At 36.5% G+C, this 19,874-nt stretch overlaps 1 protein-coding gene across 1 annotated transcript in view; it reads right to left on the bottom strand.

Moving 5' to 3' along the window:
• Positions 1–19,874, bottom strand: part of LOC150083234 (uncharacterized) — a 480,979-nt gene that overhangs the window by 27,193 nt on the left and 433,912 nt on the right. Inside the window, exon 5 of the mRNA XM_090378445.1 lies at positions 521–661. Within this exon, the coding sequence (XP_090234571.1) occupies positions 521–661 (141 nt within the window). The remainder of the gene's footprint in view (positions 1–520; positions 662–19,874) is intronic.

Genomic DNA, 19,874 nt, shown 5'->3' with positions numbered 1-19,874 from the left:
TTTGGGAAGGCCCAACAAAATCATTCCAAAAAAAGCCAAATGTAAACATCCATGAATATCCAATTCTGGGAGTTCAAAACATTACATGTGGAATGACTCACAAATAGATATTTTCCTGACTTCTATAGATTCAGTTTTAATTAAATTTGGGACGGCTCATCAAATCTTTCAAAAAGAGCCAAATTTTATGAAAATCTGTCCACTAGGAGTTGAGTTATCATGTGCAGGCAGAGACAACAGGTGCTTTACACCTGTTACATGTTACACTTGTTACTGTTACACATGTTAATGCACCTAAAAAAATGGATAATAAATTAGCAAATTTCATCTCATCCACATAGTCATCACTCAATTAGATATTTAATTCTCTCTCTTTTTTTTTTTGTAATGACTGTATGTGCGCGCGCGCGCGCGCACACACACACACACACACACACACACACACACACACACACACACAGATTAAGTACTCCAATGCACATGCTCTTTCTCTCCCTCTCAATTATTTAATTAAATCTACCTCTCGGAATTTTCCTTGGTTTCGGGTGGATCCCAGTTATGCAGGTCAATACGCCATCTGCGAATTAAAGTATCCCAAGATCTTCTACTGTATTTAACATATTTATTTGGAGTGTTCGGATGCTTCTCATCTCTGTTTTTCCTATAATGCAAACATTTTTTAAAGAAGTATTAAACGCGTTTTGTCCTAACAAATCAAGTAATATATGGAGAAAGAAATATTATGAAATATCACCAAAATTTAGCTGAGAGGAAAACTAAGCATGAACTAGAACCAACCTAGTATTTATATGTTGCCTTCCTTTATTGGTTAGTAAAAATTGTGGGCAAAGGTGGAATTTTCGTAATGCTGTCTTCTTGTAATATGGTAGGAAAAAAAAGGTGAAAACAAATTTTAGAATTTTGAGCAGAAAATCAATAAACCATCCACACTTACATCAACTTTCTACCACTGTAACACCAACCCAAGTCAATCCTAGTGGGCTTTTCAAGATTGAAATTTACCTTGCAGAATAACAGACAGGCTGAATGATAATTTACTGGAGGGAGGATACTGTTAATGAGATTAAACTGTGGATGCCTGGGGAAATAGTTACATCTTTTCATAAGCCTTTATATATTATAGGCTATAATAATAATGACGGGTGCAACTAGCCCATTGGTTATAATGATATTGCTGGACCAGCAATATCATGGACCAGAGTTCAAATCCTGATACAAACAAGAAAATACTAGGGGCAAGAATATTCTTGACCTCATCATTACTAACAACAAATCAGATGACATCACAGGGCTTAAAGTACAGGAACCATTGTCAGGAAGTGATCATGCAATTGTCAGTTGGAAGATTAAGATATTGCAGTAGTATCTATACCTTTAAGAAAATATTGCAGGAGGAGGATGCGAAATACTTTTGCTAATTTCTTATGGCCTCCTTCCCTTCAAAATTGCTCATTAGCATCTGGAATTAATCATCCTTTTAGTGAACACTTGTGGCCATTGATGCCCGTAGGAGGGTTTTTGTTTTATTTTTGTTACAGTTATAAAACCATATGGGTTTTCTTAAAAGTGGTCATAAACTTTGATGAAATAAATAGGGTAGATTTGTAAATTGATGTTGGCTAAAGGGAAAATGAAATTTTCTGCGGGTAAACCTTTAATGCGCTGCAGCAGCCTGTTTTTAGTAACGCCTACTGAGTGACATTTGCTTCTCACCTCAATCGTACTATGTGACCTTCCTGATAATCATTATATGATAGTTTTTGTATATATTGGCCATTGATGCCCGTAGGAGGGTTTTTGTTTTATTTTTGTTACAGTTATAAAACCATATGGGTTTTCTTAAAAGTGGTCATAAACTTTGATGAAATAAATAGGGTAGATTTGTAAATTGATGTTGGCTAAGGGGAAAATGAAATTTTCTGCGGGTAAACCTTTAATGCGCTGCAGCAGCCTGTTTTTAGTAACGCCTACTGAGTGACATTTGCTTCTCACCTCAATCGTACTATGTGACCTTCCTGTCAATCATTATATGATAGTTTTTGTATATATCCATCCTCATCCAGCTGGACTCCCAGTACATGGTTTTCATGAATTTTTTTTAAAATTTCATTCTTTTAGAGCGATTTGTCATCAATCACATAGGCTATATGCTTTTTTTTTTTTTTTTCCTGAAAAGTAACATTCAGCATATTAAGCATAAATTTCCTTTTGTGTATGAATGAAAGCAGAATAAAAGGAATTCAAAAAGTCGTATATTTCTTCACTGTTTGATAGGAAAGGTCATGTGATACTGTTGAATTGACAAGCGAACATCACCGAGTAGGTGGTACTAACAATTCGCTATATGGCCAGCACAGCACAGCAAAGTTTGTGGTGGCTATAAGATGTATGTATCGGCAGTGATCTGCAGCTGAGTAATTTTTCCCATTGCAGAAACAATGTTGAAGAGAAAGTGTTTAAACATCAATGATAAAGTCAAGATTCTTCACAATATTGACAGGGTTTTAAGAAAAAAGATATTGCGGAGAAATATAGCATACTTGCAAGCAGTTTATCTATGAATTTAAAAAATCAAGAATCAATTTTAAATGCAATTGAAGGAGGAGCAGACAAGAAGTGAATTAAGTTGTGTATATATGAAGACATTGATAAAGCTGTTCTAAAATGGGTGTAAAAATGATACATGAAAAGAATATACCAATATCAGGTCCAATAATTAAGCAACAAGCTCTGAAATTTGCACAGTCCCTTGGACATACAGAATTTAATGTAAGCACTGGGTGGTTAGATAAATTTAAGAAGTACAGTCAGTCCTCATATAACACGTGTTTACACTACATGCATTCGATCATACACGATTTATAAATAGGGGAATGATATCTTATATAACACGAACCGAATTCACTTATGCACGATTCGCCTTTGTGTTTACAAGAAATGGCAGTTGAACGTGGAATCACCCCAACCAAACGCAACACGATAGGAATGAAGAGAAGATTCTGAAAATGTATTTGTTTTTTATATCAGTGAAGGGGAAACACATTTCACCATAATAATGTAATATTCCAGCTATCGGTATTATTGCAAATGCAACTGGATCGAGTTTACTACCAGTTTATAACAGATTCCACTAGCAGAAACGCAACTGGAAATTGTTTTATGGTAGTAACCCCTAGAAATTTGCTTTAGTAAAATGTGAGGTGTTAATAGTGTATCTCTGCCTTTACAATATTGTTTATTCAATTGCTACAGGCGTGCAGCTTTGTTTATGTGTATCAAGAGTGCCTTCTCGTTTTGTAATTGTGCTTTATCTTATAAAAATGAGTAAAATACTTGAAAGGTGTGAAAAGGAAGCGTCCTGGTGAAGACACCGCAGATTCAGAGAGAAAAAGAAAAGCAATACACTGTATGGATAAACAGAGGCAGACTGGGTCAAAAATTCTTACCCAGGAAAATTTATAGTGGCCTCATACTATGGTTTATGGCCAAAATCACACAGGCCTTGACACACCGGGGTTTCCGGTAAGGCTTATGGCCAGTCCGCCTCTGTCAATAGAGAAAAAATATGAAATTGTGAAACGCTTTCAGCGAAATGAAGACCATGTGATATTGCACGTGCTACAGACCTAAATGAGGCAACGCCGAGAATTACAAAGAATGCAGAGAAAATAAAAACAACTTTCATAGCAGAACAAGTCAAAGTGTAATTAAAATCCATTAGATTAAGACACAAAGAATTGGAAGAGATGGAACGGCTGTCATCTGTTTGGATAGAAAATCAAACAAAAAACAAGTTTGCTTACGATAGAAGCAAAAGCATTAGCAATATTTTATTACATAATAAAATACTTACGTATTTTATTACAATTATTTATTGTGTTTGGTAATGTTTTGGTTACAAATGTGTGTTCAATCTGGGGTGATCGGCACCTAACCCTATTTTTCCCATAGGGCCCGTTGTTTATATTGCACGATTTTGCATTGCACGAAGGTTTCTAGGAACACAACAATACGAGGACTGACTGTGCCACAGAATTGTGGAGAAGTGTTAATGTAAGTGAAGAAGATTGCAACAGTTGGAGGAACCTTAAAGAAGATTTTAGAAGAATATGAACCTAAGGATGTTTTTAATGCTGATGAAATGGGTTTATTCTTTAAATGTTTACCTAATAGAACCCCTGCTTTTAAGGATGATATATGTTTTGGAGGAAAACAAAGCAAAGAAAGTATCACTGTGCTAGTTGGAGCCAATATGACAGGAAGTGAAAAATTAGGACTTTTAGTCATCGGAAAAGCAAAAAACCCAAGTTGTTTTAGAGGCACAAAAAGCATGCACGACAAGTGATATTTTCAAAGAATGGATATTAAAACTAGACAAGTGTATAACAAAAGAAAAATCGTTTTGATTACTGACAAATGTCTGGCACATCCTGTCAGTATTTTTGCCAAACTTAAAAACGCGAAGGTGTTGTTTTTACCACCAAACATAATGTCAGAACTCCAGCCAACGGATAAGGCATTATTAAAAATTTTAAATTTCATTATCAAAAGAGAATAACGAAGATTTTCAATGCATTACATAAAAATAGAAACTTAGAGATTACAATTAACCTTAGACATTGCATCTCTGAACTGGTAAAAGTTTGGACAAACGATGTCACTGAATACACTATTCAAAATTGTTTTTTGAAAGCAGAATTTGCATTGAATACAAAAGTCGAACGACAACTGGATGAAAAAGATGAACTGCTCCTTTCACAGCTTAAAAACTTTGACATTATTAGAATCGTCCAGAAACATTGAAAATGATATAACACTGGATGGATATGTTTATGTAGATCAAAATCTGGCTACATCAGAACATCCAAATGAAGATGAAATAGTGCTGAACAGTGTTAGACGCGACCATGATCACGAAGAAATTAATGATGACGCTGAAAACACATCAGAACAACCAGTAGAAAAGCCAACTCGCGAAGAAATGATTTGTGCTTTTAAAACGGTTCACCTGAGTCTACTAGAGCTTTGTGAAAATGTTCCTGACAATGTTTTTGATGCTCTGAATATATGTGAGGTTTTCTTTGAGAATCAGACATTTTTTAATTGTACTGTGCAAACAAAAAATTGCTGATTTTTTTTTTTTAATTTGCGATATTTACTGGCGAAAATTGTGTAAACTTAATTTAAATAAGTAGGTTTTTGAAATAAAATACATTAAAAATAAATGTATATTCATTTTCTTTTTCTAATTAGATAATTTCCAATAAAAAAGATTCTCTGTATAACAAAGTTTTTTGCTGGATTTATTGAATTCGTTATAGGGACGTTCAACTGTATTTGCACATCTCCAATCTATAGAGACTTCCCCCGAATCCAAGGATGCTCTCATATATATGGCTAAGGATTTGCTTACCTCCTTTGCTGCCTTCCTTAACATAATTAGATAGATTCGATCCATCCCAGACACCTCTTTTTATGTTTAGCTTTAACTATTTCTCCTCCACTTTCCCTTCAGTTATTACAAAATCATTTAGCTCCCCATTAGTTTGATGAACTTCTGATGTCTACTTGCCTAAAGACATGCTCATACGTGAATGCAGATGTAAAATACCTATTCAATTAATCACCAAACTGAGCAGTGCCATCAACAGTTAACGCACTGACATCAAGTGGCCCAATGTGATTCAACCCTTTCCTTCTACTGTTAACATAAGGAGAGAAGTTTTCACTGCTGTTCTTTGCGAGCGACTTCTCATAATCTACCTTATCTAGCCTAACTCCTTTGTGACTTGATTACAGACTAATTTACACCGGTGTTCAAAGAAAGTGGAATAACCTAGGAATTTCACATTTCTAACCCTGTTTTGCGATGGAATGTTACATTAATGACTAGCATTACAAATAGAAATATAAACAAAAGATATTTATTAATAGCTAAGGCAAAGCTAAGTATTATTTGACATGTGCTCTCGAAATATTCCGAAATGAGCATTTGCAACCTTTATACAACAGTTTTGGAAAACGCAACAATTATGGCTGAAATGTTATCAGAAGCCCTCAATTTGCTTCAGTTTATCATTTTAAATGAAAAACAAAATGAAAAGTTCACCAGGTGCAAACTAATAGTTGAACCACCTCTGGCCCTGATGACAGCAGCACACTGCCAAGTCATTGACAAGATCAATTTCTGAAGATGATCAATTGATAGTTAGTGGTTCCAAACACGAATTATGGTTTCTTTCTGGCAACTGCAGATTCCACACAATGACAACAGTTCTTTATAGGATTCAGGTCCGGGCTGTTTCCTGGACATCTAAGAGTTGTAATGGACCGTTCTTCCAACCATTTTTTCACCTGTAACAAATGTAAAACACATTATTGTCTAACCTCTAATGCAGAAATGAAGCTAAAGTAACTACAGAAGTGCCTACTTATGCTTTTTGCCCGATGACAAGGAGCAGAGTCATCCTGAAAGATGCAGTTACTTGGCAGGTTGAAATGGTCTCTTAATGGTTGGCAGCAATTTGCCTTCCAATATAGCCAGGCATCCATTGGCATTCGTGGAACCTTTTATAAACTGCAGGCGACCTAACCCGCGATACAAAATGCACCCCCAATACCATTTGGCTGGTAGGGAATTTCACTGTAGACACCATACAGTCTTGATGGCGTCTCCGTGGGCAGGGGCAGCAATGCGTAGCACACGCTTCTTAATTAGACCGGGGTTTGAGCCCACGACCACCAAATATGGAGGATGCGGAAAGGTCAGGGAATGACCACCGCATATCCCCGGAGCAATATGGCCTTAGTTGCTAATGCTGCTAAAAACCAAATAACAACAAAAAAACAGTCTTGATGGTATTCTTCAACATGTCTACAGCAAATTGTTTGTCTCCCATCAGAGCCATGCTGGTTGAATTTCTTCTCATCCAAGAAAATAACTGACTTCCACTGCTCGGGGGTCCATTTGACATGCTCCTTACACACAAATTAATTTTTTGTGTGAGGAGGGGCTTCTTAGGACGATGGGCTACAAGTCCATTTTTGAAGAGGCATCTTCTGACTCTTACTGCACTTGCTACCACTCCTGGATGTTCTTCCCATTCTCTTTTCAGCTCAGATGAAGAAACTTTATGGTTTTTACGGTATAAGAATTTCAAAACATGGTCCTGTTTTGGTGTAGAGACTCATTTGCATCCAGTTCCTTTTTTCCAATCAGCAGAATCAGTATTCTTGAGTTTGGAAAGAATTACTCACTGCCGACTGATTACGAGACAGTCTATAAGCAATATGACAGGAAGAACATCCTTCCTCACGTAAAGCAACAATAGCACTCTTGCTTCGTGGCTTCAACTGCATGTAACTCGTCATTCTGGCACAAGCAAGGAATGACTGCAACTCTTGCAGAGTGTGCTTATATAGCTGAAAGTAACAGTTGATGCAATATTATGTCATCACCTAAGCATGCCAATCTTATCTGATGCAATCTGTAAGAAATATTGCCATATACTTACGTTATTTGGACAACAATTACAATTTTAAGGGGTGATACCCTTTCTTTGAACACCAGTGTGTGTATGTATATATATGTATGTGTATATATATATATATGTGTGTGTGTTACAAATGAAAGTAAAATGAAATAAAAGTAAATATAGATGGAGAAGTTATTAATCACAAAATGCCAGGCTAGTTGAAAAAAAAAAAAAAAAAAAAAAGAGAGAAAGAAAGTTAAGAACCTAAAAAAAAAAAAAAAAAATCATTAAGTAGGATTAAGGTTGAATTAATGCCGAATTAACAGGCTAATCATATGCACAAAAGCTGAAAGAAAAAGAGGGCAGGGGTAATAGAGATAAAAATTAGTACATAGATCATGTATTTCATCATGGGGCTACACCTGATCATGTACCAAACACTGTGTTTCTATGCAAACTCATGTTGATGGAGAAGCTATTAAAATGAAATAGATATGAAAAAAAAAAATAAATAAAATAAATAAATAAAATAAAATAATAATAAATAAATAAATAATAAATGGCAAGGTAGCGGTACAGAAAAAGGAAGCAATGCAAGGTAAGGGAGGGAAAAGAAGTTAAAAATATAGAGGCGAAGATAGTAAGAATAAGAAAAGTGAGAATGTCCGAATCACCCTCGTATTACACTAATAGTTCAACGGATGGAAAAATGAAAAGCAGAAAGTAGAAAGATATAAAGAAGTGGAAATTAATACCGCTAGCTTGTAGTGTATATTTTACACTACTACTAACACTTCTACTAACACTCTCACAGACAAGGCCCGCTCTATGAGGTTGGGTACTTACGCACCCGGCTTGCCTAGTATCCTTTAAACTCTTTTCCTTCTCTTTACATCTTTCTACTTTCTGCTCTTCGTTTTTCCGTCAGTTGAACTATTAGTGTAATACGAGGGTGATTCGGACATTCTCACTTTTCTTATTCTTACTACCTTTGCCTCTATATTTTTAATCTCTTTTCCCTCCCTTACCCTGCATTGCTTCCATTTTCTATACCGCTACCTTGTTATTTATTATTTATTTATTATTATTTTATTTAAAAAAAAATTTTTTTACATACTTTTAATTTACATACTTTCAACTTAAACACACAGTGTTTGCATTTTTACATACTATCGACTCAATTTATTAATCTAAACACACTGCGTTGGGGCTACCTTACTCATGTTTCTGGAGATAAATTATTTTTTTCATATCTATTTCATTTTAATAGCTTCTCCATCAACATGAGTTTGCATAGAAACACAGTGTTTGGTACATGATCAGGTGTACCCTGATGAAATACCTGATCTATGTACCAATTTTAAAAATTTTTCTTTAATTTTTATTTTTGAATTTAATTTTATAATTTTTATCTCTATTACCCTTCCCTCTTTTTCTTTCAGCTTTTGTACATATGATTAGCCTGTTAATTCAGCATTAATTCAACCTTAATTCTACTTAATGATTTTTTTTTTTTTTTAGGTTCTTAACATTCTTTCTCTCTTATTTTTTTTTTCCAACTAGGCCTGGCATTTTGTGATTAATAACTTCTCCATCTATATTTACTTTTATTTCATTTTACTTTGATTTGTAATACTTATTTATATGCCTGTATCCTGTTTTGCTGATGGGCGCATTCAGGTACACGTACTGTTTTTCTTTTTTCTTCTTTTTTTTCTTCTTTTCGTTTTCTTTTTCTTTTCCCTTCCACTTCTTCGTTTTCATATTTCATATATATATATCATAAGCTTCTCTATCATATGCATACCATGCATTTTTCTTCTCTTCCACAAGTCTTATCAGTTCATCTGACATCCATTTAGGTCTAAGCCTTGAACAGTATTTCTTAGTTGGTATGAACAGCTTCTATGATTACTTCCTCTGAGTGCTTTCCATTTAAAATTTGCTGTAAGTGATATCATCAGTTGGTTCCTCTGCATACATTTAAAATCTGTTTGAGACCATAGTAGTCGCCCTTAAGAAAGCAAAGGCCTTTCACTTTACCTTTCACAGTAGTTATGTCTTTAATTAAATTCCACATTAGTACACTCTGACAATTGCCAACCTGTGGTTCTTTTACCTGCATATTTTTAATTCATGTAGAAATGCTATTGATAACCAGATCAAGAGTACTGCTTTCTCTTGTTGCCCCTCTAACATACTGCTGTAGAAAACAATCATCCAATAAGTATACAAAAGTGTTGCTAGGTTGCTGGTGACCAAGCCATAAATTCCACTTAACATCTGGAAAGTTAAAATTCCCCATTATACAACATTCTAGTTTACTGGCACACTATTTCTCTGTATAAGTATTTGGTATACTCATCACAGTCACACTTAACTGACACAACATTGTGAGTCATTACCAGTGTTAAGTGGATGCACTACCTTAGATTTAATAAGAATCTTAACTAAGAGTATAATCCCTCCTGTTCTGTCCATTCTTCCTGTATACACTGTACTCCCCATATTCAAATTCATTATCACTTATGTCTGAGTAACACCATGTCTCCCTATCCCTACAGTGTCTGCATATGAAGACTTAATAAGTACTTCAAATTCATCAAATTTATTTATAATGCTCCTATCATTAGTATACAGCCACTCCCCGATTAACGTAAGAGTTGTGTTCCACAGAACTGTATAAGCAAGGCGAATACTACGTAAGTCGGAACTTGCAACTATGTGTGCTGAATTTGATAGAAGTAAAAAAGAAATGTTCAACAAACAGGTAAATAGAATTATTCAATTTTTTTATCTCATGTGCAGGAAAAATTACAAAAGTGTACAAAATTAAAAAAATTTCAAAATTACAAAAAGAGAAAGGAGACAGGCATAATGTCAGCAAGTTTTACCTTTCAAGCATCGTTGCCAGAACTCTCCAGCTAATAAGCACACAGCTGCGAAAGTTGATGGCTGTGGAGATAATTTCTCTGCAGCTGCAGAATCGGCATTGGCGACTTGACTGCATACTTTGATGTCTTGGAAACCAGCACAATGCTTGAACCTATTAAACCACCTGGTGCTTGCCACAAACTTGTCTTTGGGTTTGCCGTACTTATCGTTATCTTCATAAATGCTTCTTGCTTGAATGGCCGTTAGATTCAGGGGGGCATTTGCTTCTGAATCTGATTTTCCATTCATATTATTAATAGCTTTTCCATCTTCGATATAGCACCTGATTGTTATGTTAGTTATTTGGTTTTTTAGGAGCATTAGCAACTAAGGCCATATTGCTCCGGGATACGGGGTGGTCATTCCCTGACCTTTCCGCATCCTCCGTATTTGGTGGTCACGGGCTCAAACCACGGTCTAATCAAGAAGCGTGTGTTATGCACTGCTGCTCCTGCCCACCCGGCTACGGAGGCGCCTATATCACCTGAATGCTGTTTGGTGATCACTGTTGGGGGGACTGGCCCTGGTGTGAAATACGTTGATCCTTTAACATGTTCTTTTATATACGTGCATTGTCCCTTAAAATAGTATTCATTGTTGAAGCAGCGAGACCTAATTCCATTCAATAGATGACAAACTTTGTCCTGCTTCATACTTCTTAATTAATCCTCTTCATTTCTAAATCAAATTTGTGTCGTTTCCTAGCACTGCCAGCATTTGCACTTTCCGTTGGTCCCTTCACCATTGTAATAAGTAAATAGGAATGAAGAGAAGATTCTAAAATTTTATTTATGTTTTTTATATGATTGAAGATTTCAGTGAAGGGCAACTCATTTTACCATAATACTGTAACGTAAAAACCCACAGAATTCCAGTTATCGGTATTATCGCAAATGCAATAAGATCGAGTTAACTACCCGTTTATAATAGATTGTGCTAACAGAAAAGCCAAATAAATAGGAAAGTGCAAATTGTTTTATGCTAGTGACCTCCAGAAATGGGTTTTAGAAAAATATCACAAAGGCATTCAAAATTGATTCTTATAACTATAACAGAACACATGATAATGGTGAAAGTATAGTGCAATTTTCATTATGAAAATGACCTTTTAGAGAGATAAATATAGCTTATATATACAATAAAATTTCAACTTCTGAGGTCTTGGAACGAATTACCAAAAAAAAAAAAAAAAACAATGTGTTATTATATTTTCACAATACCTCAATTTATTCCTATAGGATGCAAAATACGTTTCCATGATTTTTTTTTAAGTTTGCACCGGCCGGCATAAACTTACATAAAGTCGAATTTCCATAAAACAGGGAGTGGCTGTATATGCAAGAATGCATGCCTCTGTTTTTTACTCACCCTAACGTTGTCCACATATTTACTTGTTCCATGGTTACGAGCAACAGGGCTTGAAATCCTCAACACCCACCCTGCTCTCCAGGCTGTTGCATGTTTTAATAGAAGCAACGCAAGACTTTCACCGGTGCCTGCAGCTCTATTTAATCTATTAGTCTGTGTATTCCCCAAGCTAACAGTTTTCTGATCCACCTCTCACTCACTGCCTTGATAGCATTAGCAAATATTCTTGCACTCCTTCTGTTTAAATGTATCCTATCCATGTAAAAAAGAGTCTCTCCTGTTAACAAGCACAGATCTTGCTGAGAAAAATTATGCCCAGTGAGCTTTGCCTATTCTCCCACGAAATGACTAACAAGGCTCTCAACATACAAAGGGTACTAGGAAAGTTTTGCAATAAAGCTTTGTTTATTTAATTTTTTCAAAGTAATTTCCTCTACATTCAATACACCTCTCCATCCTCCGAAACCAATCTTTAAACCAGTTCTGCCAAGTTTCACTAGGGAGTAAAGCACACTCGTTGTCCCAAGCCCGTAGAAGGTCCTCATCACTGGAAAACCGCCTCCCTTTTAGCTTCATTTTCACATGCGGGCACAGTGCAAAGTCGCAGGGAGCAAGGTCTGGCCTGTAGGGAGGGTGCTCGAGAAGTTTCAGTCCTGTCGTGGTCAAATATTCGGTGCAGGCTTTGGCGCGGTGAGCTGCAGCATTATCGTGATGGAGGTACCAGGTGTCCATTCTTGACTTTGGCCGCAGGTTCTTCATAGATCCAATGACTTTAGGCAGGCATTGTTCAGTATACCACTTAGCTGTGACTGTCTTCTGCGTGTCCAAAACGACACATTCCACAATTCCACTCAATTTGAAAAATACAGCTATCATTTTCTTCTTTACAGATCGGGATTTTCTGACAATTACGGGTGTGTCGTCATCATCAAAGACCCAAACTTTGTTTTGAGCCTTGGTCGGCAGATCGTAATAGTACAGCCAAGTCTCGTCACCTGTCACGATGTTGTTCACATACCGAGATTGTCCCTTATCAAACTTTTTTAACATCTCCCGGCACCAAGTCACACATCGTGTCATCTGCTCTTCAGTCAGTTGATGCGGCACCCAGAGAGATCAAAGTTTCTTCACGTGCAAATGATCTTGCAGAATCGAACAAATTGCTGGTGCATTTAGGCCCAAAGTATCCTCTATCTGTTGGTAGGTCACTCGCCTGTTTTCGTCAAGCATTTTCCTCACAGCAGTAAAGTTTTCCTCTGTAACTGACGTTCGTGGCCTTCCCGGCCTCTCAGAATCCTCCAAAGTGAAATTTCCCCTTTGGAATTCTCTATACCACCCGAATATCGTTGTACGATGTGGACAATCATCATCTAGTGCAAGAGTCATTTCTTCTAAGCACTGGTCTATGGTTAAACCACGCACGAAATTATACCACAAAACTGTCCTTATCTCATTTCGTGACCACTATACCATCGCAAGCAGTTTACACTCTCACTACTAATGAATAACTGAGCCCATCGACTTGGCGCGGCTACAATGCACGTATGAACATGTCTCAACATGCAGCAACAAGCAGCTTCCTGTGATTCATTGTTGCGTCATATTGCAAAACTTTCCTAGTACCCTTTATATATTCCTTCCTATCATGTCTGGGCAGAATTGTAGACACTTTCAAATTCAATCAAAACTTGCAATTTTTTTCTAACATAGCACTGTCCTTAATCAAGTGCTCAGACCTCCTACTCTTAATACCATTAGTGCCAACATGTACAGCAATATCACATTTTGTATCCTTAAAATATTGTAGTTTTTCTACAATGTCATCTACTTTTGCACCGTGGCAGACATACCCTGGTACTATTCCACCTACCCTTCTTACACAATATATTTCTTGTTTCCCTGACAATAACTACCTCCTGTGGCACCAGTGCATTCTGCCTTAGGGGTTGCTGCTGCATTGCTGGATGCACAAGTGTGAGCTCCAGTGTTGAGCTGTGTAGACGAGAGCTTGATAGGCCTCCATTTTAATTCCTTCAAGTGCATCCACCTCAATCTTCAAGCTCTCATAAATGCCCATCAGAACACCGAGTTGTCACTTAATTTCTTCACACTCTCTACACCAAACACATACAAAGACATCCCCCCCCCCTCGGCTGTAACATGTCTTTCAGAAAAGTCTGCAAAGACTGCACATTTTGTTATGCCCTGATTCACAGGGGAACTGTCCCCTTTGGTTCTTCCAAGCCATAGCACTCTCACTACTTTGTGCTAGTTGCTTTTCAGCTCTAGTCTGGGTCATGATTTCCGTTTAAATATAATTTAATTGATTAACGACGAAAATGAATCAGTTTACCATTAATTGACAATGCAGTGACGTGTGACATTTGGATGCAGTACAATTTGAAATTTGTAATATTCTGTAAATTTTTTTCACATGTTTACCTACTATTCAATAAGCTTAAAGCTATTTAAGCTAAGTTTACATTTTTCACTGTCTATTGTTAAGATATTTTCTATATAAAACTTTATAACCATTTTAGAATTCTAAATTACTCAGTTTAACAAACTCCTTTTATAGAGAATTTTTTTAAAATTCCCCCTGGATGTTGCATTTAAAGTAGTTTCCGTTGAGCATAGAAAATTTTCATATAACGAACGGATTAGGATAGACTTAACTTGGTATGCACTGTTCGCATTTCTGGCCGTCAGGCAATTTGTGCTGCTGAATGAATTAAGAGAGCTAATGGGATTATCAATTTACAACTTAGTGGTACTGGTAAAAAAATACCCGACTACACATATGGAGAAGTCACACTGGTCAACAGTGAGCAGATCAAGAGGTATTCCCGATGCCAACAACGGGCTCTGGTCAACGTTGGACACCACTGCAGAAGAAGGTTGACCAGAGCCTGTTGTCGACTTCGGAAATACCTCTTGATCTGCTCACTGTTGACCAGTGCAACTTCTCCGTATGTGTAGTCGGGTATTTCCCGTACAGGGTTCATATTCAAAAAAATTCAAAGTTAGATTTCTTTGACAAGCCGCACTGATTGATTTGAGAAAAATTAGTGCAGGGGTTGTGAACCCATGGTATGCGTACAAATTTTTTTGAGCACGTGGAATTCAGTGTCCCAAAAAACTTTCAAACTTCATGCAGTAGGATTCATTGTCAACCCTGCAAACGGCTACAAAATAGAAAAAAACCAGACTAATGCAACACCTGCAGCAGACATGGCAGAATAGGTAGGTAAACTTCACCAAAGGAGAAATTCTAAAGAAATTCTGGTAGATAGCCCACTGTGCATCTGTGGGGAGGAAGAGACGTGGAACCACCTAATGCACCAATGTGACCACTATGACGACCTACGTTGCCCACTCATAACAAAGATCTGATACTTCTCAGTTAACCAAGAGCAAACCTTCTTGACACCGATAAGGAATACAGAATGCTCACGAGTTCGCCCTACAATTGTTTTTTCAGGAGACAAACACTCAATGCTATCCATAGGCCAAATTTAGACTGGACCGTCCCAGAAATTATCCAGATTAGGAAAGGGAACACTAAATATTGGACGGGATTTCATCCCACAAATCAACCCACAACTGGCCAGATTCCTGCTGGGATTGGACTGAGACCACCAAACTGAAGCTCTGCTGCTAAACACCATTTGGCGATCTGAACAGGGCACATTAGCCCTAATCACTTTTATTCCATATCCCCTGTGGGGGGGGGGAGAAACAGTCTTCACCATACTTCCACCTTTTCCCACCAGTCTTCAGACAAAGACTGGTGGGAAAGGTATGCGTACAAATTTTTTTGAGCACGTGGAATTCAGTGTCCCAAAAAACTTTCAAACTTCATGCAGTAGGATTCATTGTCAACCCTGCAAACGGCTACAAAATAGAAAAAAACCAGACTAATGCAACACCTGCAGCAGACATGGCAGAATAGGTAGGTAAACTTCACCAAAGGAGAAATTCTAAAGAAATTCTGGTAGATAGCCCACTGTGCATCTGTGGGGAGGAAGAGACGTGGAACCACCTAATGCACCAATGTGACCACTATGACGACCTACGTTGCCCACTCATAACAAAGATCTGATACTTCTCAGTTAACCAAGAGCAAACCTTCTTGACACCGATAAGGAATACAGAATGCTCACGAGTTCGCCCTACAATTGTTTTTTCAGGAGACAAACACTCAATGCTATCCATAGGCCAAATTTAGACTGGACCGTCCCAGAAATTATCCAGATTAGGAAAGGGAACACTAAATATTGGACGGGATTTCATCCCACAAATCAACCCACAACTGGCCAGATTCCTGCTGGGATTGGACTGAGACCACCAAACTGAAGCTCTGCTGCTAAACACCATTTGGCGATCTGAACAGGGCACATTAGCCCTAATCACTTTTATTCCATATCCCCTGTGGGGGGGGGGGAGAAACAGTCTTCACCATACTTCCACCTTTTCCCACCAGTCTTCAGACCCCCCCCCAATCTATTTTGCAATGTGCAAGACCCACACACAGTTGACTAAAATTAAAAACACCTAAATTTGAACCGAGATTATAAAAAACAACTTTCGGTTTTCCTACTTCTAGTGTTCCCCCCCCTCCATTTTTTTACATAGGCCCTAGTCACTGAAATGGGCCTGTCAGAGTAAAAAAAATTCCAAACTACTGTGTACCTGATCTGCCTCCACGAGGCCAAGTGTGGGCAACGTTGGGCCCCAGCAGGAGTATAGCGGTTAAATGGCCAGATGAACAACGATACATAACACTACACTTACAAAATTCATACACTTAAATCTGGCCTTTTACAGTGAACTGTTACATCCACAATGAAAGCAACGCAGAGATGGAGGGACTCCCTGGTGCCGTTTGAACTCAATATACTTTACACTTTTTAATTCATACAGTGATTTGTTTGAAGTCTGTGTGGTGGGATGTACTGATGAATTGTGAAATGAAATTAAGAAAACAATTCGCATATTTCACAAATTTATTCAAAACATAAGTTATTGGTGAAGTTATGCGAGATACATTATCCACATTTAGTGTAGCCTCCTTCATTATCAATTACAGTTTGTATATGGCGTGAAGATTGGAGCTTATTCTTCATTAATTCCCGTAAATTCTCATAATTATTTTAATTGCTATTTGTCCTTTACAGATTGTTTAGGGTATCAGTTCTACCAGCAAAGAAACAAAAACATTCAAATGAAGAGGAGTAGCAGCAGAGAATTTCAAAAGTCTTGGAGTGAAAGATTTTCTTTTATTAAGAATGATAATAAAGCATTATGCATTTTGTGTTCTGAAATAGTAGTGTGCAGGTCATACGCACAACTTTTTCATAACACCAAATGCATAATTTTGTATTCCGAAACGAGAGGATAGTTTTTTAAAAGATTTAGCCAATTTTGGCACACACCCTTAAAAAAGGTTCGCCACCCCTGAAATAGTGTGTTACATTTTCCATATCTTGTTACATGTAAAAGTAAAATTGAAAATATTCGAAAATTTTATTAAGTACATACACAATTACATTTACAGAACAAAACATTTAATGAGGAAACTTTTTTTGATAATTAATAAAATTTAAAATGCTGTTCGAGTTCACTCTCAGCACGGGCCATGGGTTGGACAGCACTGTGAATATTAGGAGAGCAATTTTCTTTTACCCCGATCATCTGTTGTTTTGCGGAAGTGCACTATCCACATTTTCTGGTAAATTTTTTCATCTCTTTTTACATGGTCACGGTACCTGAATATTCAAATGACACCAAAATTTTGGACAGTTTCAAAAAAAAAAAAAAAAAAAAATCAAATTTAACAACTAGTTCAAAGAACCAGTGACAATTATCGATGACGAGAGAAGGAAAATGAGGACAATGACAGTATTAAACACTTCTAAACATGAAACGTTGGCACTTGGTGAAAAAAAAATTGTCAATCAGGTTACTGTTAAATGAAAGAGATACAATTCGTGGATTTCGGGAATAGCTAATTGAAAATATGGTTTCGGAAGAACTGAAGCATTTGATGGATGCACTGAGCACAATACCAATTTTATTGAGTGAATGTGAATGAGGAATTTCACAAATGAATCTGATCGTCAGCCCAAACAGAGCTTCGCTGGTGACAAAAAACAATTTCTTAAAATTGTTGGCCCACTGCTGACCCGCTTTGATCCAGCAAAATATGTCGATTCGTGACTTATTCGGAAACAGCAGAAAAACAGACACAGACAGTAAGAAAAGAAGTTGGCATAGTGTGTCGGATGAGACTTAATAATAAAAATTTGGAATATTCTACAAAAACTTTATTATGAAACTATTTTTACTTATTACTTATTTTACTCACATTTTACTTATTTTTGTTATATACTTGAATAATAAATTTATGCCTATTAAACTGTGTGTTAATACACTTAATTTGTTGTTCTTATTCTCAAAATATGCGAAGGGTGACACGAGTAATTATAGACCAGTTAGTTTAACTTCTGTTCCAGGTAAAATAATGGAGTCACTGGTTAAAGATGCACAAATTCAAATTAAGAAAAGACAGATGTAGAATAGATGTGCAGAAATTTGCCTTTAGCCAGCGGGTGTTTAATTGCTGGAACAAACTTCCATCTGTCATTGTGGAAGTTGACAGGTTAAATAAATTTAAGGAGGAACTGGACAGGCATTTGGAGGGAATGGTGTGATTTTTTTTTTTTTTTTTTTTGGCTGATGCTGCATAAGCTCATACACTTGCTTTCTTGCATCACATGCCACCACTACTACTACTACTATGTTACTATTAAAGTAACAATATCAGAAAATAATTTTTTACAGTACTTGTCATATCCTTTTAATTTTCAATTTTTCCTGATAGCAAAGAATGAGTACCGGCACTTATTTTTTTTTTTTACAAAAAAAAAAGCACTGGTGCATTCACATTGAAGTTTTACCTTAAACCAGGGTTTCCCCAACTTTTTCAAGCACGGACTGGTGTTAGCAGATTTTTTTTTTTTGCGGCCCACCTATAGCTATAAATTAATGTATTTTCAATAATTATACTCGTAGGTTCAGGAAATAATGACACTACCATTAGGACATTCAACATACCAGTAATAATGCAATTAGGTATTCATTAACATCAGTAAATATAAATAAAAGATAGGTAATTCATTTCTTTGTTTATTATCAAAAGTTTACATAAAATTGACATATTTCAGGAAAGGAAATTTTCTTAATTTTATGTAGGTATATTTCAAATAATTGTTCGCAGACCGGCATTTTCTTTTCACGGACCACACTTTCGGAAATCCTGCCTTAAGCTATCAAGTTAGCAGTGGCAAATGATGCAAGAATGCAAGCTTATCCAGCATCAAGGGGGGGGAGGGAATCATCAAGTTACATATTATGCTTTGCTGTTACAGTCAAACTTAGTTATAACGAGCATCAAGGGACTGGCAAAATTTCCTTGTTAAAACCATTACTCACTATATCAGTGATAGCAGAGATGGGGGAACCCCTGGGGCCATTAGACAACGAACACTTTATATCAGTGGTGATTTAAATCTACCTATTTTTTTTTTAAATTCTCAATAACGTGATAAAAAGATAGTCAAAAAACAAAAGAACTATTAGAGAGAAAAAATAATATAAGTATATACCTACATATTATTTGTATTAATATGCTTGTATAAACTATACACTTAATACTAAACATTTCTCTGTAATTAAAAACAATACTATTTAATAATAAACACGATTTTAATTAGTCTTTATTTACGAATCTTAAAATTGATGTTTGTTTTAAAGATTTCACTTTGATATTTCTTAAGTTTTCCCTTAAAACACACAACGCGTTAAAAGTCTCATTACTTGCCTCAATTCCTTCAAAAAATAATCGACTAATGTGTCCATTGCACCTTGAGCTTGTGAGATTGTCGGCACTGATTTTGATTCACTTTCACTTGTCATCATCATCGTCTTTGTTGAGTACAACATCTACAATGTCACTCTCCACAGGAAGACTACTAGTTAAGAAGCTGTCACTGACTCGTACAAATTCATCGACAA

The sequence above is a fragment of the Mastigoproctus giganteus genome, chromosome 7, assembly GCF_048544385.1.
Source record: "Mastigoproctus giganteus isolate SK-2022 chromosome 7, ASM4854438v1, whole genome shotgun sequence".
Lineage (NCBI taxonomy): Eukaryota > Metazoa > Arthropoda > Arachnida > Uropygi > Thelyphonidae > Mastigoproctus > Mastigoproctus giganteus.
The sequence above is the reverse complement of the archived record's forward strand: the minus strand, read 5'-3'. Positions and strand labels throughout refer to the sequence as shown.